General features: G+C 28.9%; 2 protein-coding genes across 2 annotated transcripts in view; one reads left to right on the top strand and one right to left on the bottom strand.

Annotated features, from left to right (window-relative positions):
• The window catches only part of LOC107439052 (uncharacterized), a 91433-nt gene that overhangs the window by 47605 nt on the left and 17143 nt on the right, over window positions 1-26685 (top strand). The window contains exon 3 of the mRNA XM_043047282.3: window positions 26488-26537. Within this exon, the coding sequence (XP_042903216.1) occupies window positions 26488-26537 (50 nt within the window). The remainder of the gene's footprint in view (window positions 1-26487; window positions 26538-26685) is intronic.
• LOC147805186 (uncharacterized) lies at window positions 4041-5095 on the bottom strand. The gene has a single exon (XM_087152544.1). It carries the CDS (start codon window positions 4797-4799, stop codon window positions 4041-4043), a length of 759 nt encoding a protein of 252 aa, XP_087008670.1. The 5' UTR covers window positions 4800-5095.

Genomic DNA, 26685 nt, shown 5'->3' with positions numbered 1-26685 from the left:
CATGAGAGTGAAACTTCTCCTGATGGTGAACCATCATAGAATTAAAGTATCATTTTCCATCATGGAGTGATGAAAGGCATATTAAAAACCATGAACGCATAATGGAAAATGTTGGAAGGTGGTGGTGGCCTTCAAATGTTGTTGAACCATCATGAATAGCACTGAAACCAACATAAACCATCAAAATGATTTTATGGGACTATTAAGAATTTTAACTTTTATGGTTTTGAAATTATTTTGCGCATATTAAAGTAAATTGTTCATGAAATCTACTAAGTTTTTAATATACTAGATTTTTAACTTTTTTAGTCTAATGTTCGATTCGTGTTACTTTTGTTCGATGACAAACTTATAATCAGTAAACAAGTTCTTTTCACCTATTTTTCTTTATTGTCACACTGCCATCGGTTCCTAATACTACACAGATGCATTCCTTAAGAAGACGCTATACCGGGGAACAAATGCTTCATGACAAATTCCGTTTCAACTCCATTGGTAATTTAAAATTTAAAGTCCATTAAAAAAAGAGTAAAATAGACCATGAAATGTTTTCAAAATATTAAAATGCAAACAAACTATGGAAAGATTGAAGTGTTGTTTCATCGCTTTAATACAAGACATCTTATTCAGAAGGTTAGTAAGTAAGTATTTATTCATCGTTGCTGTTCTATCTTTTTCCTGTAGCTGTTGCCATCCAACATATAATAAAATATTTATAATCATCTCATTAATCGATTCAAGAATCGATTAATAATAATACTACAGAGTATCCCCCCAGTGTCAGAGAATTATACTCTGAAACGACATAATATTTTACATAAAATTTTGAATATTACTCTATTTACATCATTGAAAATAATATTTTATACTAACAACCTTGCTTAGTTAATAATGTTAATAACTAACATAAGTTGCCAGTTTTGCTGGAAAGTGTACATGTCTTCCAGACCTAGTCACAATTTTGTCGGGTTCCTTGGGAGAATGATTTTTTTCTGTATGTAAAGATTTGGAAATTCCAGGTTTTACAACCCGTAAGTTTGATTCAACCTTCTCTGTGGTAGGAATCAAATATGCTGGCTTTACACGGTCTATGGACACAGTAGATTGCCTGCCATTTAGTTGAATTGTAAGGTTTTTAGCTGATCGCTTCAAAACCTTATGTGGACCTGTATAGGGTTGACATAAGGGAGGTTTTACACAATCCACTCTTAAAAACACGTGAGAACAAGTGCTTAGTGAGGGATTAACGTAAAATGTAGTTCGTCCATGAGCAGATGTTGCAATTGGATTCAATTCACGCATGATGTTTCTAAGACGATCAACAAAAATATCATCACATGGTGGAATGATGGATGTTTCTAGCATGTCGCTTGGAAGTTGAAGAGTTGTTCCGTATACCAGTTCGGCACACGATGCGTTGATATCCTCCTTTACAGCAGTACGGATTCCTAAAAGTACTACTGGAAGTACTTCTGTCCACTGTGAGTTTTCATGCGCTTTTATTGATGATTTTAAGTGCCGATGAAATCTTTCCACTATGCCATTTGAAATGGGATGGTATGCTGTCGTACGAATTCGGCTTGTTCCTAACATTCCGGAAAACTCACGATATAAAGATGATCGCATCTGAGAACCTTGATCTGTTGTAATTATCGAAGGGCATCCAAATCGAGATATCCAAGTGTGGAAAATTGCACGACAGATGGTTTTGGCTTGCATGTCCACAATCGGTATGGCTTCTGGCCATCTTGAAAATCTATCGATCATTGTTAATAAGTAGCGGTAACCATCAGATGAAGGTAACGGGCCTACAATGTCGACGTGTATTTGTTGAAATCGAGCATCAGGTAAGCTGAATGTTCCTAGAGGAGCTTTGGTGTGTCTTTGAATTTTAGAACGCTGACAAGGTTCACAGCATTTCACCCATTCTTTTATGTTTTTCTTCATATTTGGCCAAACATATCTGGCACAGATGAGCTTAGTAGTAGCTGTAATACCAGGATGTGATATGCCATGCAAGTGCTCGAAAATTTGTCTTCGAAATGTTGTCGGAATGAATGGGCGTGGAGAACCATTTGAATTGTCGCATATTGAGTCAATGTCTGTATTTTGACATGGTTTGAGTTCAAGATGAAGAGAAGAATTTTTATTTTGAATAATATCTTGAATTTCTGCATCAGTTTGTTGAGCCTTCGCCAGATCGTGAAAATTCAGAAAATTCGATTTAGTAATTGAATCTAATTCTATACGCGAAAGTGTGTCGGCTACTATATTTTCGGGTCCCTGTACATGTCTAAGGTCAGTTGAATATTGAGATATAAAATCTAAATGGCGTAGTTGTCTTGGGGAACATTTATCCGGATTTTGTTTGAATGCATAGATTAGTGGTTTTTGATCAGTATATATTTGAAATTCTCTGCCCTCTAACATGTGTTTGAATTTTTTTATTGCCGAATAAATAGAAAATAACTCGCGGTCATAGGTTGACCATTTTCTTTGAGAATTATTTAATTTCATCGAGTAAAAAGCTAAAGGCTCCCATTTCCCCTCTGAAAGTTGCATTAATGAACCCCCTATTGCAAAATCCGATGCGTCGACCCATAAGCTTAAGTTTGCACCAGGAATAGGGTGTTTTAAGAGGGTTGCCTGCGCGATTGCTTCCTTTGCCTTTAAGAAGGATTTTTCTGCGTTTTCATTCCATTTTAATGGCTCATTTTTGACCTTAGAATGATTTTTCTTTTTATTTCCTTCTAAAAATTGTATTAAAGGATTAAGGATATCAGCGGCTTTTGGGATAAATCTGCGATAGAAATTAAACATGCCTAAAAATCTGCGAAGTTGTGTTAAATTGGAAGGTTGAGGGAATTCTAATATGCATTGTACGCGATCGGGTAGAGGTTCGATTCCTAATTCTGTTAATTTAAAGCCTAAGAAATTTAAAGAATTTTTACTGAATGTACATTTTTCAACATTGATACAAAGACCATATTGTTCTAATCTTGCAAATAAATTCTTAAGGTTTTGTATATGTTCACTATGATTTTTAGATGCGATTAATATGTCGTCGACAAATGCATAAATATTAGGCAAATCTCTAGTGACTTCGTCAATAAATCTTTGGAATGTAGCTGCTGCGTTGCACAGTCCGAACTGCATGCGTGTGCTTTCGAATAGTCCAAAAGGTGTACAAATGGCCGTTTTATGAATGTCATCAGGGTTAATTGGAATCTGGTGATAGGCCTTTACTAAGTCAATGTGACTGAAAATTTTGGCGCCATGCAGTTCAGATGTGAAATCAGCTACACAAGGAATGGGATATTTTTCCTTCACTGTTTGTGCATTTAGTGCCCTAAAATCACCAACTGGCCTCCACTCCAGTGTTCCCTTTTTTGGGACCATGTGAAGTGGGGATGCATAATTACTTCTAGATGGTCTTATGTGCCCTAATTCCATCATTTTTTTAAATTCTGATTTTGCAATTTTTAGTCTATCCGGAGCTAATCTGCGAGGTCTTGCTACTACTGGAGGACCTACCGTATTTATAAAATGAAGGGTGTTATGTTTTACGGGTTGATTGGGATCCGGTAATTTAGTAATTGAGGGAAATTCTGCTAAAAGTGAATGAATCACGGAATCACCTGATATTGTTTTAACTGAATGCAAAATTGTTTCCTTAACATGACCTTTTGTTTTAAATTTAGTCGTCAAATCTCTTAGACATTTATTGCGTAAATCTGGCACTAAAGCAAAAGAGTGAAGGAAATCGGCACCTAAAATTGGCGTCGTAATATTTGCAATAAAAAATGACCAAGAAAAAATTCGTCTTAATCCGAAATCTAAAGAAAGTGTTTTTTGTCCATAAACATTAATTGGTGTAGAATTAGCAGCGAAAACTGTTTGCAGAGGATTATTTCTTTTTTGAATATAATTTGCCGGGAGAATGGACACGTCGGATCCAGTATCGACCAGAAATGATAAGTTTGTTGTCCGGTCTCGAATGAACAGGCGACGCGATGTTTGTGGCAAAGAACATGTCGCGTTTATTCTTCGCCAACTCCGTTTTCCCGAAACTTACATGGCATAACGCATTTTCCTGGTTTACATTTGTTTCCAAAATTGCGATGGTACCAGCAAACAGATGAATCTCGTTTTTTAACACTATTACTTCTGTTCCTGCGATAAGGAGAACGAGAGCGAGAAATTTCAAGTTTGTCAATTCTTTCATTTAATTTTTTTATTTGGCGAAGTAATTTCTCTTCCATTGAATTTGAATCGTTTTCAGTTATAGAGTGGGTTTCCATGGGAACTGGCGTGACTTCTAATATCTTATCGGAAATGTCGGCTGCTTTTTCTAAAGTTAAATCTGAAACAGCTGATAAAATCGTTTGTACTGATGTTGGCAAACGCTGCAAAAATAATTCTAACATAAGCTTTTCAGGGACTTTTAATGTTTCTGCACGACGTTTCATAATCCTTAATAGTTCGGAAGGCTTCCTGTTACCCAGTTCTTCACCAGACAAAAGTTGGCGAATTTCTTGTTGCGATGACTCGCCTGATCTAACAATTAATTCTGTTTTTAAATTATTGTAAGGATCTGTAGCATCAGGATTCATTAAAATATCTCGTACAATCGATGCAATCTCTGGCGGTAATTGAGAAACAATGTAATTATATTTGGTTATAGATTCTGTTATAGGTTTGGGAGATGCCAATCTAAACGTGCTTTCACACATAATAAACCAAAGAGCAGGATCTGATCTGTTATATAGTGGTATTTGTACAGCACTTACCTCAGACATGGCGAAAGAAGTCTGAATGGCGTCACCAGATTTTTTTTTTCCAAACTGAGATCAGAATCAAACTAAACAAAATTCTTGATGGGTATAATTAATATCAATTCAAATCGTCCGCATAGTCACCATTGAAGTGTTGTTTCATCGCTTTAATACAAGACATCTTATTCAGAAGGTTAGTAAGTAAGTATTTATTCATCGTTGCTGTTCTATCTTTTTCCTGTAGCTGTTGCCATCCAACATATAATAAAATATTTATAATCATCTCATTAATCGATTCAAGAATCGATTAATAATAATACTACAAGATTGTGCTGTAGGGAATCTATATGCATTTCGATATTTTGAAAAGAAACTGATACTTGGTATATAGCTTGGTTAATGGTTTACTCTAGGTTTACCCGAACTTACTTTTCTTTAAACTTTAACTTACTTATGTAGTTGAAAGAGAGGGTATTGTGCCCTCTTAAATGTTTGCAGCGTATTGATGATTCATAAACAATGTCTTCTATGTAAAAGAAATCTTCTTTCAAGGGCACGACAGTCCTGGATGGACCCTGGTCTTGTCGGCAAGACTTTTCCAAACGTCTCTGCGATTGGTTATTAAGAGAACTGAATTGAAACATGGCCTATATTTGGTCTTTTTTTACTTACTGACAAAATAATTGCTTTTGCATTTTGCTCTAACGCCATAAAAGCCTGTTTAAGAGCATGTGTGGTGTGAACCTCTATGGCAATATCGTCTACTTAAGTATTTACAGCGACTTACTTAAGATGACTCCCCTGGTGTTTATTTTAGAGTTTCTTAATAACCTTTTAAAGAGCTATTTTAAACATAAAGCAAGACTAGCCATGAAAAAAAATTTATCTTTATTTTGATTCAAAATAGAGATTGAAAAATTTAAATTTTATTTTGAAAAAAAAAGAATCTTTATTTGAAGTACTACAACGTATTTTGCTTCATCTCTAATAGCCTGATGACACCGGGAAGAATGAAATATAATAATTTGAGAAATGGAATTATTTAAGTTTAGCTAATTGCGTTGGTATATGTCTTTCAGTTTTGTATTTCGCAATGCTGTTCAGTACTGATGTATTAATTGCTTACTTTTTCAATGAAGAATGGATATTCAACTAGTAATAATGAGACTACTAAATAGTAAATAGTAATAATAAGAGCTTAGTTCATGTAATTTTTTAACGTAATAAGTTATATTTATCGGAAACAAATTGTTAACTTCAACTTAACATTATTGGATAATACAGGCTGGAATGTTTCCACTTGTGCTAAGAAATATGCTTACGAAGATTCATAGTACTACAGAAAAATAAAACAAAAATAATTTTGAAAAACACTTTATTGGTCTTTTGAATTCATTTCATTCTATTATCAGTTAATCATTTTACAACTTAATCGCGAAGGAGTCCCATGGGGAATAATATCATTTTTATAGTAAAAAATAAGAGTATCATGAATTATGTGTGAGCATTTAATAAAAGCCGACATTACTTTTTTCATTTGTTTACTCTCTTGCATAGCTATTTATTTATCTAAAACATAACAAAACACAGTTAATTTACATTTTCTTTAAAAAAGAATGAAAAAAAGAATTATGCTGCATCAAATATATATAGATATATATAAACACAAAGAAGAATTATAAAATAAAATGAAATAAAATAGAAAATTTTTTAAGGGGAAAACGTAAAGGTTTTCTTCAGGACGCATTCCCTTACAGTAGTAAATGCGATATTTTACAATAAAAAATAATTATCCTAAAGAAAAAAATTAATCTTTATAATGCGTTCATGTCACTAAAAACAAAAATGCAGTTGAAAATGAGTTTGAGATAAAAAAAAATTAAAAAAAGAAGCAGAAAGCAAACTTTCCGAAGTGGAGTAAGTAAAAATGCCTTAAAATATAAAAATAATATATATAATAAATATATTATAAATATATATATATCTATATATATCTTGTATATGTATGTATGTTTATGTTTATGTATGTATATGCATACATATTGTTTTTTTTTTATTATACGTCAACGTCACACTACATCGATGAAAATGTGTGTTATTGGGGACGATATTGGATCACCGGAGACATTATTGTCACCACACTTTAAATCGGAGACAGCATATAGGTGTTAATCAAGAATAAGTATCATTATTAATAAATGAATTTTTTTTTATATTCTCGGCTGTTTTATTTATTTTTTATTTATTGTTCATTTATTTTTCATTATTCATTTTTATTTATTTTTCATTCACCATTTATGTTTTCTTTTGGTGATTTTTTTTTTGTATTTTTCCCTTTTTTTAATTATATTTTTATGAATTTTAAATTATACTTTCATTATAAGCATTATAAGCGTAAATAGTTTTTAGGTTATGCAGCAATGGCTTGTAAACGTAACAATAAAGTTGTAATAATTGTGAAGCGTATGTAACATTTAACGATATTTCGTACGTGTTTATAATGGAAACAGTAATTAGAACCAATACATTAACTTTCGAAAACAAGTCTTAAAGTTGTATGATTTCCTTTCTTCACATTGTTGCGATTCGAATGTTCTTCCTAATCGGGACACTGATTAGATTATAAAAGATAAACAAGTAATCCATTCTTTTTTCGAAACGGATTCATGCAAATTAATTTATCTCTTGCTTTGTTTTTATATATGGATTCTTGTTTGTTATGAATTTTTGGATAAACTTAAAGAAACATTGCATATCTTACTTTGGCTTTAAATATTTTAAAGAGAAGTACTCGTGTAGTAAAAACTAAAACTTGTTATAAATTATAATATAATTAATTAAACATAATTTATTAATAAGTAATTATAATAATAAATAACAATTATTTATAATTATATTTAAAAATAAAAGTGGCTATTTTTAATTAAAATTCGTACCAAAAAATTTTAATTTATTTTTAGTAGCTATAATTACAAATAATACGGAATTTCTTCTTGAGCTAGGTTTTAGTTCCTTACCTCAGAGAATCTTGAAATGGAAGTTGATATATTTTCTTAATAATTTTGTTTTATTTTCAAAATGAATTGAAAAATTTAGTTTTTTGAGAAATGAAATCATGTAGAGATACATCAAAATTTGTTTTCAAATGTCTCATAATAAGCTAATCCGCTCTAAAGTTCCCCATACTACAGTATAAATATAAATGTGCATCAAATAAGTTAAGCCAATAATATATAAATTAGTATAAAATTGAAAAATTCTTTCTGAAATATTCCAGATAGAAAATAAAGTGAAAGTTTACGTAATACATGCGTAAGCCTTTTTTCCTCTTTAGTATATAAACAACTAATTTTACAATTAGAATCTTTTAAAAAGACATTTCATGGATACCTGATCACCAACAGCCCTATAAATAATCATGAAATAGACTTTAATAGATTTCTAATGGAGAAAAAATATTTGAAAATAAGAGAAATAATGAAAATTTAAGGTGAATTTTTGTAATAGTTTTTTATCATAAATACTAAATTCGGTTTTTATTCTAAATAAATTGGAAAGGAAATTCATCAAAACGTGTTTATAAGTTAAGTTTATAAATCATAAAAAATTTTAGTATCACCAAAAATAGAGGCAACTACTTTACTCCGAAGTGCGATCCACACAACACGGTACCAACTGCATCAGCAATTGGTACCGTGACAAATAAAATAAATAAAAATTTCTTTATGCTTAAAGTAACAAATAAAACAATTATACCTTTAACTCGCTTATATCACATCAGAAGACTTTCCCTAAACCTTACTTCTCTGAAAAGAAAGATAAATAGCACATCATTTAATTTTTACTTTACCATATTCAACCAAAACAGTCAAATAGCCATAAAACAATTATATTCAAACTGTTAAGTGTGAGAACAACGTTTATTGGTTTTTTTTTTTTTTTTTTTCCTAATACAGTTTAACAACCAGATTTCTATCCGCGCCAACTAGGCCCATCTTAGCAATTTCATGCCGTGCAGCTGGGTGCATATAGTTTGCCTAAAGTAAAAAATCCCCTAGCCATTCGTCTGAACCCGTGGCGGTGACTATGGTAACAAGGTATGACTATTTCAAGTAGGGGTGTGGAGTCAATGTTTAGAACAGGTTTTGGCTCGGTTCGGCGAGAGAAAGGGAATATTTTTCTTCGATCTATTGTGCTAGAATGTCTTACTGAAATGTGTTATCCTTGTTTCCATAGGCCATCAGACTTTGTGGCGAGAGTAGTTCTTACGGTAGACAAACTATACTTTAGCTGAGAAAACAGCTGGAGTAGTGAAACAACAAGAATGATCTTTACACTAACCCTCTTTGGAATTCACTAACACAACGGTTTTTAATTACAATAAGATAAGAGTCAGTAAAATTATTCAACGCAAAGTATGAATCATCCATTTGAGATGCAGCACTAATTCTTGAAATAAAATTAGTTTATAAATCAAGCGTAGCAGAGTAAAACGAATACTGACGAAGGCTTAACAAAACCGAAGAAGATAGAAATTATTTAATACAGTTCACAGAGACTCAAAAACTAAAATTAGGAATATCCTTAATATAGAACCAAAACATACATATTTTAACGTTAGTTTCAGTAAATGTATAGAACGACAACAATCAGCAGTTGTATCTACAAATAATATTTAAACAATGATACTTCCGAAAACGAAAATATTTAACGCATGGAGTGCAAGAGATAGGGGTTAGCTTTTTTGCTTTTTAACTGTTTAGATTTGAATTCTTCTACAAACGTTCGATTTGGTCAACTTGGAAAAAAAAAATTTCGCATACTCAATATTTTTGGGTCGAACTTGGAGTACACAGTTTTTACATCGTTTTTACAGTTTGGATAGTACACGGTTTTTAGATCGTAGTTTTGGAGTGAAAATTTAAACTTATACTTAATCTAAAACTAATTTTAAAAGAAGATGTTTAAAAAATTAAACGAATGTTTACGTATTGCAATTGTCTGCCCTTTTTCATCTTTATAATACTAACTTATTTTTAATTTAATTCTAATTATTCAAAAAAAGTAGCATTCAATGAGTGATCTGATTTTAAAAATGTCATCATATAACGAAAGATAATCCTAAATCGATTTTGATGATCAATAATTAAAAATAAAAAAAAATAAAAACACACATTTCTTTAAGCATTTTTTTTATTCGAATTCTAATATTTTGTACTTCGGAAAAATAAGCTGGAACTAGGATTCATCAAAACTTGTTTAGGCTCTTTAAAAAATTTTAGTGAATTTCAACACTAAGAAAGGTGGCAACTGCTTTACACCAAAGTGGTGCTTCATTATATCAAGACCATTCCTGAAAGCACCAAAAAAAAATTTTTACACAACTTGCTGCAAAATAGCCGTCACCGTTTTTAGTATTCAAAAATAATTAATAATTTATTTTTATTTATAATTAAGATACGATACGCATAAATGTCCGTGAAGTTTTTTTACGATACAACATAAGGTAAGAATAATTAACTTAAGATGCATGTCTTCAATATTTCTTAAAATTAAATTAGTTCGTTAATAGAACAGCAAAGAACGAATATTAATATGAATTTGAACTAGGCCCAACAAAACCCAAGCGAATAGAAATTTTATACAGTTAACAAATTATTTTATACAATTGACAAATTTAAGCAGATCTTCTTATGGGAACATAAATATCTTTATTATACAACTAAAACATACACGTAACAATTTTCATGATTATTTTGTCAAATCAATCCGAAAAAAAAAAAATAGAAACAACTTGGCAAATAACAGACCACAAACAATATTCACGCACAATCAGCTAAGAAAATTGAAATCACTTGGTATTAAATAGACTACTGTTCAATACACTAACTTAGTCCAACAAGGGGATTGAAATTTCTTCTCAAATGATCGACTTATGACCTTGGAACTCTTCCATACGTGCATGAGTCGATAGCTAAGCCTATTTAGGCTTCAATGGCCGCCTTCATAGATCGAAGATTAAAAAAATTCATATCTTCAGAAAAAAATTTTATAATTCAGTAAACTCACTCATTATGTGTAGCTGCAGTCTTCTGTAATCGATTAAGCCCCTTCTAAAATAAATAAGATAGCAATTTAAATTTATTTCTCAAAATTTATGGAGCGTTGAAAAACGGCAACACCACATTCTCCGGCTAGTTGCCAGACACGAAGAGGCATCGGACGTGTAAGCTTCATCAATTATTGGTGTTTAGATTTAACTACAATCCTTTAAAGTGTGTATGAACGCTCTATTCTGTATTCACTTAAAATAACACAACTTTGGGGGTTTTTTCAACATCAAATTCGGACAACACCGCAGTTCTAGAGTGTACGACGTAAATAGTTTGGCATGAAAAGTTTGTAAATTACTTAAAATTTTTATTCACAATCAAAAATAATCAGTGCAGAACATAAGAATAATGTGGAAGTGAGCGTTTTATATGCATGCGTCATTTTTTTATACAGTACAAACATATTACAATTTGAATTTTCTTCTAATCGTGGCTTCTGATGATGCCTAATGAATAAATGACCAAACATAGATCACGAAAAAGTGATCTAGAAACGGATTTTAAAACAGTTCTTGTTATTTTAGTATTTAACTTAATGAAAGTGATACAAATACTTAAATTTCACGGTTATATCTTTATAATGGTGTTTTCGTACTAATTTGGCTTTTCGAAAATAAATAAATCAGACTAAAATACGCAAACACATTTGAAAAAAAAAATTAACTATGCATCACGTGAAAGTTAATTCTTACAGACATCATATAGGAAATAAAAACGAAGAAGAAGTTTGTACTATATTTTACGTAATCATGAAACACATTTTGGATAGATGTCCAATTGCCAAACCAATATTTGAAAATAAAAAAGTATTTTATTTTTCTGATAAACTCCAACAACAACCCATTATTGTACTTGTTGTTGTAATTATTACTATTATTATTTAAAAAATCTATTAGGACTAGGATTCATTTATAAAACGCAAATAATTTTACGACAAAGATTTATTATTTCCATAAAATTTAAAAAATAATTCTCAATAGCAAGGAAAATAAAGGGAAAGTTTCTGTATAACCATTTTTCGTTTTATAGAATACAATAAACAACTTACAATCCGAATGACTTAAAAAATCACTGTTACTGATGAGTAACGTGATAAGTTAACTCATCACTATAGGTTATCATAAAATCTGATATATTTCTGATCAAAAAATAATATTTTAAACGTAAGAAAAATATTTAAACATTCAGTAGAATTTCGTAATAGTTTTTTCATTATAAATTCAAAAATTATGATTTTTGTCAAATCAATGGGATCTAGGATTCTTCAAAAATTGTTTATAAGACGCCAGTATTTTGGTGGTAAAAATGTTTGAATTAAAAAACAAAACAAAAATCGACAACTAATTCTAACAAAGTGAAAGTTTGCTTTCTAACATACAATACAAACCCTATTAGAACTTAAAAAAGAGTCTTCCGATGATTGACCTGATTAACTGATCACAAAAGGTACTCATGTAATCCACTTCTCTTTTGTGTCACTAATTGCCCGCTTTCTTCTTGCTTTCCCTAATAACGATGGCGGCCAGTCAAAAAGATCTCAATCTGGGACGAATAAACCCTACGCACTCACTGAATTCGACTCACGTGTCGGATGAAGGGGAGTGGTCATCTCTTCTTCCTCTTGGGGGTACAAAACGATGGACAGAAAGGATTGAAACTGTGTCACATCGTGTATAAATAAAATACAACGATCCGTTCGTATTTTTTACTGCTTCTACAAAGATAAGATTTACGAACGCGGATTCGTTTTCTCGATAAATCTTATTTCTCAGTCGAAAAAATTTATATTTTTCTTGTTGTTTAAACACACCTTGTTGAGTTCATTGACTATTGTTAAATGATGATCATTTCTATTCTGGTTCTGCTCGACTTAGTTAGAAACAGGTGTGTGGCTAATCGGGAAAATTAGTTTTATTTTAAATGTATTTTATACGAATGTCAAAGTTATTCAAAATATCTTTTTTTCTTCTTACTTAAAAGGTAAGAAATTGAATTCAATAAAGATTTATTTTTATTAGTTATAATACAAAAAAAAGTTCAAATGTTAGATCATATCTCGTTATTTTTATAAAAAAGTTTATAAAAGGTATAAAAAAAACTGCTATGGATATTTTTCAAAATAGTAATGTTCATAAGTATCTGAAAGTTGCTAATAAATAAGTATACGGTTTATAAATATCAATAGCATTAATAATGATTAGTAATCATCAATAATGATAGTAGTGACAAGTAGGTATCGATGTGTTCAATAATTAGTAGGTAATAAAATAATTATTAAATATCGAAATGGATGATAGGAATATGTTTTCTAGTCAGTAAGAGCGCAGTTAGTAACAATAAATCTGGTTAATAAGAATCCATATATTTATTAAGGACATAGTTGATTAGTATCTATATGTTTAGTATGTTAAGAAATAATTTATCAGTACCAATATGTTTGGTTAAAATCGATATAGGTTGATAAATAAAGATATGTTTAGTTAGAATCGATAAGCTTGATAGTAATGGTATTCTTTTAAGTATTCATTTGGTTGATGTGTATCAATAGGGTTGATAAGTATCAATATGGATGAAAATATGAATATGATTGATAAGTATGAATACGGTTGATAAGAAACAAAATGGTTAAGTAGAGATATGTTACACATTCATATAGCTGACAAGCACCGAAGTTGATAAGTATCGATACACTTTATAAGGAACACTATTTCTATTAAATAACGGTATGGTTAATAATTTTGATCTAGGTAAAAATAAATTATTTCCGAAACCATTTAAGTATTTAACAAAATCAAATTTCTTAAACAATGTCATTTTTAGTTGCTCCAAATATTTCTCTATTTAATTCTACTCATTATATAGTTATAATAAGAAATAAACTATTACAAACTGAAGGTAGCTAAAGAGAGAATTGTTAATATTAATTCTCATATAAATTTTTTTTTAATTTTAAAATAAATTAAATGACGTTATTTAGGAAAAATTTAGTACATTTACTTAGAAGTTTTCTTATTTTAAATAGTAATTTGTTTAAGATTAAGAAATGTGCACTCGTGTCGCTGATGGAAAATATAGTAAAAAAGAAACTCTTCTAAAGAATATCCAAAGCATTTAACGAAATAAATGAAAACAACATTCGGTGATGAATAAATATTTATAAAAATTGACAAGAAATAAATTTTAAATATCAATACCATTTTTAAGGCAAATATTAAGTTTATGTTTCCCTATAAAAAGAATTTCATAAAATTATGCACATGTTTTATAAGACTTAATAGACGCATTATTTTCTCGATATCTCGAGTTCAATAAATAATCATGATATGATAGTTATGAAAAAAAACTTATTGTAGAGAAAAGTCAACTTTTTTTAATGTTTTAAGTTATCCAAAATTTAAAAAAAAAACTTCAGGACAGATGAAATAATCAGTTTGTTTTCTCATTTAAGTAACAATGATCATTTAATTCCAGCGGAACAGACGTTAACTGTACTAAAGGTTTCTGATGACATATTTTAATTAAGTTTTTAATTTGTTATTAAAAAAAAACATTTTTTTTTACTTTTTTCTCACTAAATTAGGTTTTTAATGTGTCTTACTTAATTTAATTGACTTTATGGATTTAGACTTTAATGGATGGGATAAGACTTTATTAGATTTTAAAAGACATATTTTAATTTAGCTCATTTTCAAAACGTTATTGTTCCTATTTTTACTTGATATAGTGATTAAACTACTTGTTTTAACTACATTTGTAGTTTATATAATGTATATTTTCAATACATTCTGAAAAGAGTTGTTTTAGCATTGAACCGTAATATTAGTACTTCAAACCATAATACTATGTAAATTTGCTACAATGTTAATGACCCGTTCAATTTGGACTATACAAGGATGAAAAATATCGGGAAAATTACCGTACTATATAACAACAATATCTCTAGTTAAAAAATATTTTTTTTTTAAAAAAAACAGAACTTAGCAAATGTAATAACATAATTTTGTCCAAAATATACGTATCATTCAATTGATAAATTTTTTTGTTTCTATCGTTACGGTTTATCGGAAATACTGTCTTTCAAAATTATAGTTCTTATTACCACATATTTAGTAAAACATGCAAAACTGAAAAAGAAACTTAAAAGAATAAATTATTTTTATGCCATGCTCTAAGGCATGATATTAAAATGACCAAAGTTTCCAATTTTTAACACATATTAAAAAACTATATTCTGTTGTTAATTTTTCCAAAACCATTACCTAAGCACTTCAATAAAGAATATCTTGGCGCTTCCATAGAGCCAGAAACATGGTAAATTTTACCATATTCAGATAGTTTTGACCCTACTTTTTTCTCAGTATTGTATCGCAATAGTGGAGTGGAATGTTCACTGTATTTTGTGTGCAGCAAATTCGCTCGATATTTTTGTTCAACGCTCTCCAAAATTTCGAACAAAGTTTCAAATGGGTAGCATAACACAAAATTATAAGCCTACTTAACATTTATTTCATTTAGACTAAAATAGGCTAAGCAACAAAGAGAATTTCTTGAGTGAGGAAAGGAAGATTTTTTTAAGTAGGGAAATAAAAGATTAAGAAACTTATTTAGCAATTATTTAGATACATTGTTTAAGAATGCTTTATGTCCAGGTTCTGGCAGATTGCATCAGTTAACGTAACTAGGACAACTAAATTAGAAAAAAAATGTATATATTATCTTAAATTGAATGCTGTCAAGTATGTGTAACGAATCGCAAGGTTGTTTCGTAATAGAATGTTTTTAATTGTGCATAAAAAGTATATGAGGATCCATAGAAGAACATTCAAAGCATCCTTCTTCAACTCATACTAAAATGTTTAAATTCTGCGAAACAATAAAATGATAACAAAAATCGTTTGAGGAAGGAACATAATGGAACTTCTTTCCACAGCTTTTTGCATTGACGATAATTTTAAGTAATATCTATTCGCTATTGTTGTATAAATTGGAAATTATGAATGTAAAATAAACTTGATTAAAATCCTTTTGTTTTATTCTACCATCGTTAGTTATCAATTGAATAACGTAGAGAATTTGAATAATAAAATTATACAATTACTATTTAAAATAATAATTCATTCCAAAACCCTTAAATTTGTTCTAAATCATCCTAATTCCAAAATATACTTAGTTTAATGCATTTACTGAACTTCCTATTCACTGTTCTTTATTTTCAAAAGAATTTATGCATAATTCAGTGAATTTAGTCTAAATACAACCGAGATTCATTTTAAATTCAATTTATAATATACATTCTAAATTTGCTCTAATCCAATGCTAAACCTATAACGTTATTTGGAAAAATTCATTAGTCATACTTAACTTTTATTCATACTTTATATTTACTTGAAATGTCCTCCATTTAACATGCTTATCAAAACTCATATTCATTGCTTGTTATTTTTAAACACTATTACTCTATAATTGTCTTACTTCATTGTTAAAATGCCTAAACTAAATTATCATGCTCAGTCCATTCTTAATAAGTAATTACAATAAAAAAAACAACCTAAATTTATATTAAAATAACCGAAATTCAATCTGAAAAAAAAACATGATATCTAAATGTAATCTTTAAATATCATTATTTTCATGCATTTGCTAAAATTAAAAAAAAAAATTTAAAACAAAAATAAAAAAATAAAAAACATTTCCACTGCTTTTTAAACTATCAGTCAGTTTAAATTCTTTTGCAACAATAATCCGAAATTTGTTGTAAAAAGAACTTAAATTTAATCTAAATATTCAAAAAAATAATTTCTGAGTCTATATTAATTTATGATTTTATTAATTAATATACCGTGTACATTTCTTCTAAAACTTTCATTGAATCTATCCTTAATTCATCCTTAAAATATCCCTATTTAGTACGTTCAATAAAAAAATTAATTCTATACTCATTATTCTCTAAAACTATTTATTGAAATTTTTTAAATAGACGGTGGAAGTTAAAAAAAAACGTTTTCTATTCAATTTAAAGATGGCTCTTTTCTGGAATTGAATAAAGAAATCCGCTTGACAACAAAAACGATTTATTCTAAAACTTTTCTTCGAGTGATGCAGTGTTGTCCTTTCACAGCCATAGATTACAAGAAAATGACACAATGTGCGTGACGAGGGCAACTTGAGGGTCACTCTTAAGTCACCTGACCTTCCGAGATTCTTATTTGAGAAAAGTGCTTTTCAATTTTAAAACATTTCTTCCATTGAAAATAAAACTCTAAAGACTATATTGTGTTATTGGAGGAACAAAAGTGTATTTTTGTCGAAGGGCAGAACAGATATTATGAATGACGAAAGTAATTTCCACCTAGAATTTCCCCTTTTGATGCTTGAGATAAAAGAAAGGAGGTATTCTTTTTGAAAGAGAGAATAATTATAACTGCCTATTGACTCATTAATTTTAATAGTTTGGTTTGACTTTGTGATGAGCGGCGACCTTTCTTCATAAAAAAACACTCTTCAACTAAACACAATCCTTACTACATACAACTCAGGTTAAATTACCAACCTTCTATGGTAATGATATTTCTGGATTTAAAAAAATCATGATTTAATAATATCATGACATAAAAATCCTTTTCTCGACTAAGTATTCTTTTCAGATTTACTAAATGTGTTAAGAATTATAATTTTGAAAACCAAAATTTCCACTGAACCGTTACCATATAAACGTTAAAATTGCCAAATGAATGGTTTAAATACAGTATGGTTAATAACTGTATGGTAACTCAACCAAACTGTAATTTTATAACCGTCATTGAACAGCCAACCCAGTTTTGGGTTTACAGATACAAATGTTCAATTCTCCTGAATCAAGCACTTGAGAAATTTGCCTTCGTGTCGGAACTAACCCACAACTGCGTTACATGGGGAATAAAACCACGAAAACCTCCCACGGTTAGCCTGAAGGCAAGGGGACTCTAATACATGATATATCTACCACTGAGGATAATTTTCGTCAGCACTGCGGCGTGTCTTGTCTAGTTAACTATACACTAGATTTAGTTAAGTGCCACTTCCCGGTATGCCCTACATCAATATTTTTTTTAAGATTCAGTGCCACATGTACATTGAACCGGTACTCCGAACACTGATGTTTCTCCTAATCTGTCCTCAGAAGATATTAAAATATCGAATAAATATAATAATATCAATGAATAAATTAATATCTAATCACATATAACAAAGATTTCGGACATTTGCCAAAGCGACTATGTAATTGTTGGCATTCACCGATGAAAATCGACATTCTCTTGATTTCGATCATTCGCGGTAACATTCATGAATCATGAGTTCCTAACATGAGGATACAATAATCTCAAAAACGTATTATGAAACTAGAAAAATAAATAAAAAGACAAGTTTTTTGCTTTAACAACAAGAAAGAAGAAGCTATATAAAATAAATGCTTAATTTATTTTCTAAACTTACTTGAGGTATTGAAAGAGTTTTATAACCATTTCTTTATAATACAAAAGGTTTACAGGGAATTTTATTAAAAGCGATAGTTTAGTTTTTTTCTAAAAAAATTACTTCAAGTTTTACTTACAACTTACTGATTAAAATTTATATTTGAATGAAGAGTCATACAGTTTTTTTTTCATTAACAACACTAAATATATAATTTTTTGTATCCCTGCTAAAAATGAAATCAAACACGAATGGAATTTTGTTTTTAAAATCTTCCGAATCATTACTGAGGAAGGTATGGTTGAAAACCTGCTTGATTATTGCAGAAAAAAGATGAAAGTTGAAAGGCGGTCGTTAAAAACACCTCCAAGTTTCATAAGGCAGTCAAATCAGTTTTATGTTTTTCACCTGTCTTTTTCATTTGTTATTCATTGCATTTTGGTTAAGGTTTTTGGCATTTTCTTACTCTTCACGCAAAGAAAAAGAAAATTAATTCATAATTTCATTCTTGACAAGGAATTTAAAAATATGTATTAAGAGAGTCACAGCAAATTTAATGCTTTTTTTAAAAAATAATAATAATGCTTTAAAGAAAATCAATACTTTCTTTTTGCACTTAAAATATTTTTGCCAATTTTTTTAATTGATAAGTAATCAATAGCTGATCTAATAACACATAATTTATCAATTTAATTTTTAATTGATAAGTTATCAAAAGATTTGTGACAGTTTTCGATTAGTTGGACGCCAGTATATTAGCAATTTCTATTTATTTACTTGAACACAAAAAAAATAATAAACGCACCCAAAAATTGTAAATTTATATGAGCATGTATTATGAAAGATTAACTATGAAAGATTAAAATGAAAGATTAACTATATTTTTTTCATTTATTTTTTCTGCAACTTTATTTTAAACAGGCAGATGTTGAACATATATTTAGTTTAAACTGCTTAAAGTATTAATTCTCATCAAGTGTAAGAAAAGTTATTTTGAGCTTGGTGACCACCAAATAATTTTAGATATCAAAAGAAACTTAAATAATAGATAATTTATCAAATTCATCTTTAAGAAACTGCGAGCATTAAAAATATCAATCTTTTTAATGTGTATACTTCTTTCCTTCATTTTTGTCAAATATTATAAAAATATTAGTTAGAAGTGATCAATCTAGAAAAAAAAGATATAATGTTTCAAAAACAATAATATTTTATTTCCTAATGCAGACTATTTTTTAACAATTTATTCAATTATTTTTAGTTTTATTTTGAAATGCCTTAGAATTTTATTTCAAAATTTCATCAACTATTCCGTTTCTGCTTGATTTTTAAGTGTTCAAAAGTTTTCTTCTTTTTTCAACTATACCATCTGTACATTATTGACATTGTTAAGAAATTCAATTAAAGAATTAAATAACATTCAAACTCACTTTAAAGCATTAAATAATATACGAATAAGGATTAAGATTGCAGTTAGCAATTAACAGATTAAGTTAAGCTCGTGATTTAATCCGCACACATTTTCTCACATTTCAAATGAGTGAAAAGGAAACATTCGGTAAATACAAGGAAACATTCTTTTAACAAGGAAGAAAGTCTCTCACAAACTGAGCTAAATATTTATGTACGAAAAAAGTTAACTGTTCTTAAAAATATAAATAAGCTTTTTTCATCTATTTTTACTTTAGCTATTCAAAGATAGTTACTTTTTTTAATTTAAGCTTTGACAATTGTGAATTTTCAAAAATAAATTTATCATAATTTTTAAAGAAAATATGAGCAAATAATTCTAAAATTCACAAATTTTTAAGGTCACTTAATAATTTTTTACTCATAATTTTATTATGTGTTGAGATTATGTTAAATAATTCACCAAATGCGAAAAGAATAAAATTCTGCAATTTTAAAATCATTTATACAGTAACAGATTAAGTAAAAATTAAATCTAAAATTAAAAGAAGTTAACTTGCAATTTCTAAGGATTTTCAAGATGTCTAAATAGTTAAAATTTTGATATAGTAATTATGATTACAATCATCATTTCAATAAAATTAACGTCAATTAAAATTATAATAAACATTAGTTACAATTATAACAAACATTAGTTACAACTATAATAACAGTAAAATTTAATTGTAATTAGAATTACCCTAATTGTTTTTAATATTAAATCAGTAAATATTTTAGTTATCAGCAAATTTTTTTTTATGATAAGACTAACAGCAATGTTTATTAATATCAGCATTAGCTACAATTACTAAAGAAGAAAAAAATTTGCATTTATACAAATACTTGATTTTGCTTAATTCGAATCTGGGGATATCAAATCTGAAATTGGTTTTACTCCTAAAGCTACAGATGTCTTTAAAAGACATATTTTGTCTAAATTAGATCGAAATGGGAAAGTTTAAAAAGGTTATATATAACAGTGGGTCACGTGAATGTTAGGTCACATTTCTAGGGACATGAGAACACATAACCGGGATTAAAATTGCATAGGAATTCATGCCTGGAAACGTCAACATACGCGGCTGGAGGTGCCATCCTAGTATCATGAAGTACACGAATAAACAGCTAAAGATCAGCATAATGTTCTTTAACTTGTACTTCTCAACAAAAAATAGATTAAAAATATCATTTAAAGAAAAACTATAGCTTGGAGAGAAAAACCGATTGCAGATTTGAAATCAGTAATACGAAAGTATGTCAGACCTGTTAAAAAATCTCATGCAACAGAAAAAAATAAACATTTTTGTTCACTAGTGTTATTAACAAAATAACTTTTGATTGTGTGATTGATTAGCATAGAGTTGATTACAATATAAGAATTATAATCGAAGTTTATTTTAATTATAACCAAGGTTAGCTAAGTTTATGTTGATTATAACTAGGAATATAATGAACACAAACTTTAAATACAACCAGTGTAAATTTTGTATTTTAATGAGTCTATCCATTAGGGTATATAACTTATTATAATCAGTGCTATAAATAGTGTACTCATAAAACAACCATTCAAGTCGTTAATTTAATACTCCTTAGTTTGATTTTAACTGGAATGACTCTGCGGAAAGTAATATATTAATGTCGAAAATACGGTATATACACGTTACTGTAAAAAATATGCAAATATTTATTCGTAAATTTTGCACTAATTTCTAAATAACTGATGTATATTAATTTCTTCTCAAAAACGCAAAATATCCATTAGGTTTTAGATGCAGTGCCACGAAAAAAATTTAGTTATTGTAATGTACAACTTTTGTACAGATAATTTGTAAACTAACTAAAAATTATGACACTTTGATCTTATGTGTTGATTATGATTATAATTTGTATTAATTATATAAAGATACAAAACTAATTTTAAATTATAGTTATAAACTATAATAATTGCAATTAAACTGGTGTTGGTTAGAATTGCAATAATAATTAACGCTAATCTTAATTGTAATCAACATTAATATATTTATTGTCCATACTGATTACAATTATAACTATCCAAAAACCCGTTCTTCGTAAGGAGAGATTAACTAATAAATCAGAAGAAATCATGAACACAAATGAAAGGGAAAATTTTTATGAATCCGGTTGCATCAACATGGGTATATTTAAATGTAACAGAATTGTTTCGCTTTAATCTTAACATAACGCATTAGTTTTGAGTATATTTTCCTGATTTTCATTTCAAATCAGACAGTGGTAAATTGAATAAGGAAAGAAATTATTAGTCCCATCTTCTAGTAAATCGATAATAAAATATTTTGGATACCACTTCTCAGTTTCATTATAGGTTCCCTGAAAATATCCCTCACCATTTTCTTCCACTAGGCTCTTCAATTAATAAAGCTTAAATAATTTCAATTATTTTATTTTATTATTTATTATTATTTGTTGCCCCTCCTGATGGCTTTACGTCATTAAATTAAGCAAAACACGTTTGTTTGTTTTTTTAGCTCACCCCATCGCAATAGAATTTAGCGGCATTTAGCATCACTTAGAATGATGCTATTGCTAGCAGCCTTATTATAATTGTCAAAATTATACAAAGTACTTATACGAAGACACTTATTTTCTACGGTTCCCCATAACAAATTCCCCATTATCCTTTCCACCATTAACTTTTCTTTTTAGTGCATAGCTTATTTTTTTTATTTCAATTAATTCATATTACAAACATTAATGCAGCGTCATTAGCGCCAATAATAGTATAGTATAATATGCATATTTTTTTGGATCCACTAGACAAATGAGTACTTTTGTTCTTATTTTTGCATAGCTTATTTCTTTTATATCAATAGCTTATATATTAGAGCATAGCTTATTTCTTTTATATCAATAGCTTATATATTAGAACATAGCTTATTTCTTTTATATCAATAAACATTTATTAACTAAATTAATTAGCATCGTGGGTCGTCAATAATAGTATAGCAATTTTTTATGTTTCTCCTAAGCGAATTACTACCACTTTTCCGTTCATTTTGCCTTTCAATACGTAACTAATTTCCTTTATTTCATTTATTGTTGCTTTTAAAATATTTACTTTTATATAAACAAGTTTTAAAAGAGTTACTATAAGCAAAACAAGCACGTGGTATCAGGTAACTTTAGAAATATTAATTTGGTGACACTCATGCTACCACGTTAATTCATTGAATTTATCATACACATCGGAAATACTAAGATACGTGGTCTTTTTTGATCAAATGAATCTATAAGCTAGCAAATATCACTAATGTTATCTTTAAAATATTTGGAAATATATAATCATTTATAGTTAAATTTAAAATAACGCTTATCTAATCAGAAAATTCCATTTTGTTTTTCGCTCATCAAAAGTTCGTCATAGAATGTTCTAATGTTGACAACGACCTTACTCTTATTTCGAAATATCAGTTTGGCAAATTTCATCTCTCTCTGTCGGATGGTTTAGGAGTCTATAAAGGATACACAAACAAACAGATGCGACATTCATTTTTATATTTATAGATTAAGCTTGATTAAAGTAGTTATTAATCTTCATTATAATTATAATTAACGTTGATTATAGTCCTAGTCATCTTTAATTTTCATTCCGATTGTAATCAGCATGTTTCTTTTTACTTTGCATCAATTAAAATCAACATATCGGCAGACCAACAGCAATCATTATATTTTAGATTACACATTATCAATACAAAATAATATTCTGCAGTGAAATTAATATAATTTCAATAATTTTGTAATTTGTGTTAAATTCATTCTCAAATTTTTTGAACATTTTTTACAGTAACGTGAAGATTACTGTATTTTAAACATCATGTGACATCATTCTTTAGAATGTATTATTTATCCAAACTGTCATTTCAAATTCAGGTTAAAATCAGAATATTATGTATTAAACGCATATATGAGCCTTTTTTTTTAAGTAACCCATATATAGCATTGAAGCTCTTCAGTCATCAACCTTTTCCGACAATTGAGCGTGAAATTGGAAGTTTTACCCACTTTTTCAAGAAGAAAAAAAATTGACTCGAATATTAATTCTTCTCTTCCTCTAATTTTTTTGGTAATGCTTCGCTCTTTTTTTTAATCGTGCGTATCTTCTGTTGCTGAATTCGAAGGTTTGGTACACATTTCTAGGTAATTAACTTTTTGACCTCCCGAAATATGGCTTACGGATCTTTGTGGATGCTTGTGTGATTTGATGCATGTAAAAATGTGCCTAAATATAGAAAACTTATTTGGTTTTTGCGTATCTACAAAAGTAATTGTATTATTTTAACACGTATTTTCAAACGTTTATCAGATTTTGATTTGATTTCTCTCGTCATTTGTATTTTTGTTGCAACTCTTTTGCAATACTTTTGGACAACAAATTAATCAAGTGTTTTTCCTTAGCTCTGTCAACTTTTTTCTTTTTTTCTTTCTTTTTTTTGCAAATTATTATTTACGTGAAACATAAAAAAAAGATTTTTATCTTTTTCGTAATGGGTAAAGAATACTTTTTTAAACGAAAATCTTATAGATGTTTTTAAGATGTTTCGAAAATTTAATGGTGTATTCCAAACTCGAATTTGTCTAATGAGTGATTTTAAATTACCTTTTTACCTCTCAGATTAATTCCAATTTAAATCCATACTTGCTGTAAAATAATCCACTCTCCAATTAATTCTCACTAGTGTTTTATGATGAAAAAATGTCTTCACCTCAAAAAGCTTACTTATTAAAATCATATTTAAGTGTAAAAACGTTTAAGACTATAGATGTGCACCTTTATAAAAATGACTAGCACCTTAACTTACAAAAAGTATCTATAAAAATTTAATGATCAGGTAGAGTATCCATTTGACAATAAAGTCGAATCGCAGTTTCATTTATAGGATGTTAAAAACCATAAAATATTTGCTGATAAGTAAGAGAAGAATGATTTGAGAAAAGTAGAAGTTTTCGGACAGTAAGAAAATATGTATGTCAAAAAGTATAATTTGAATTGAATGGTTTTTATGCGTTTGGTGATTAAGGTGAAGAACCGTTTAATCAGCAAAACAGCATTAAAACGAAAAATATACTGAAAGGATCAGAAAAAATACTGTTACTTTTTACAATGTAATTACATATTTTAACATTTCACGCACATTATTAAAGGTGTCTTTTATGCCCGCTCTAAACATGCACACATAATCAAGTGATGCATTCTCTCTTCGAATATATACAAGTCTTCTTACATACATTGTCACACTGAATTCAAGTATTTATAAACATTACATAAATCTATTCTAACATTTCTTACAGCAGAAAAGCTCCCATGTGTGTCCCAAATTATACTCAAATGTCCTGTTTGTTTTCTCAAATTAATTTCAATTTGCACTCCAAATTGATTTGAAATGTCTTATGTGTGTTTTTTATTATACTTATTTTCCTTCTATAAGCCTTAAATATTTGTTTCCAATAAGAAAGAAATTTTCTTCTACTCAAAAATCTATGTCTCATAAATACATTTTCAAAATGTTACAAAAGTTTCAACCATCCCCACGCGGTACAGAAACAATTTTTAATTCCAGAAACATTCTATTTTTCTTATTTCTTTTTTCTAACTTCTATAGGATCTCAAAAATGTATTTAAAATATAATATTGGAGAAGCATATAACAATACCGTTCTGTTGTGTACCCTAATAGGTGACGCGTGCATCGCAACGAGAACTTGTTTCGTGTCTCGATCGGCATTCTATAGGAATAACTGCTCTCAGTTGCAGTTGAGTAGGTAAACTGTACGGTCAGTTCTGTGCCTTTAAAATGTTCAAATTTAACAAATCACTTGCCATACACGAGATAGGGTCAGTGATGCGTTTTCAGTCCGCGAAAAAACCTATCTGCTGCATTCATATACTGGTAGATTTCTGAAGTTACGATTTGGGAAGTAGCGAAATTGTTTGCCCTGCTGACAGGGAATTTTTAAACTCTATGACAATGATTCTCTCCGCAGCTCAGATCCCAGCTTTATTGGACTCTTTTGGTTGGGAAGTTTTGGATCATCCCTTCCTAAAGCCAGACCTAGCGCTAAGACATTTTCATATTTTCCGATATTTCAAACGTAATTTTGACGGCAATCACTACAACGAGGACGAATACGTGAAAACGGCCGAAACCTCTTGGTTAATGGAGCAGGTGGTAAGTTTGTATGAAGAGGGTATTCGAAATCTAGTTGCAAGGTATGATAATTGTTTAAGCAAGCTTGGCAACTATGCTTAAAAAAATGAAATTAAAATTTAAAAATAAATTTGGGTTTTGAAAATTTTATTTCGTTTCATTTTTATTCTCAAAAGGCCCTTACTTAAACAACCCTCGTACTTTGAAAATTGTTTTTCCAAAATATTCCATTTCATTTCATTTTAAATACATCATAATGAATTTCATTCCATTCAAATTCATCATGAATTTCATTTTTTGTGGAATTTAAGCAAATGACGCAAAATTTATTTTAAAAACTCTTAAAAATGAATATTTGAAATTAATTTCAGATCTATGCCTGAAAAATTGAAATGATTATATCGCCATCAAAGCAGAATACTGGGATTTGAATCGTGGAAAACATTTGTTACGCTCTTAATATTTGTTACGTTTTGAAGTTTTGTGTAATTAACTATTATTTATTTTTTTGCAGCTATGGCGGGTGCTATAACAGCTTTCAAACTCCGTAGGAATTTCACAGCTGTAAGTAAATTTATTGTAATTTATGTTCATGCTAAAATAGTTTTTTTTTTTCATGTGATGCAACATATATTTGAAGCTAAACTGTAGGAAATGAAACTATTGATCAGAAACATTCGTATAAAGAAATCTAATTTCTGAATTGAAGACA

The sequence above is a fragment of the Parasteatoda tepidariorum genome, chromosome 9, assembly GCF_982258835.1.
Source record: "Parasteatoda tepidariorum strain Cologne lab strain chromosome 9, Ptep-v5.0, whole genome shotgun sequence".
Classification (NCBI taxonomy): Eukaryota; Metazoa; Arthropoda; class Arachnida; order Araneae; family Theridiidae; genus Parasteatoda; species Parasteatoda tepidariorum.
Note: the sequence above shows the minus strand (reverse complement) of the source record. Positions and strands in the feature narration are given on the sequence as shown.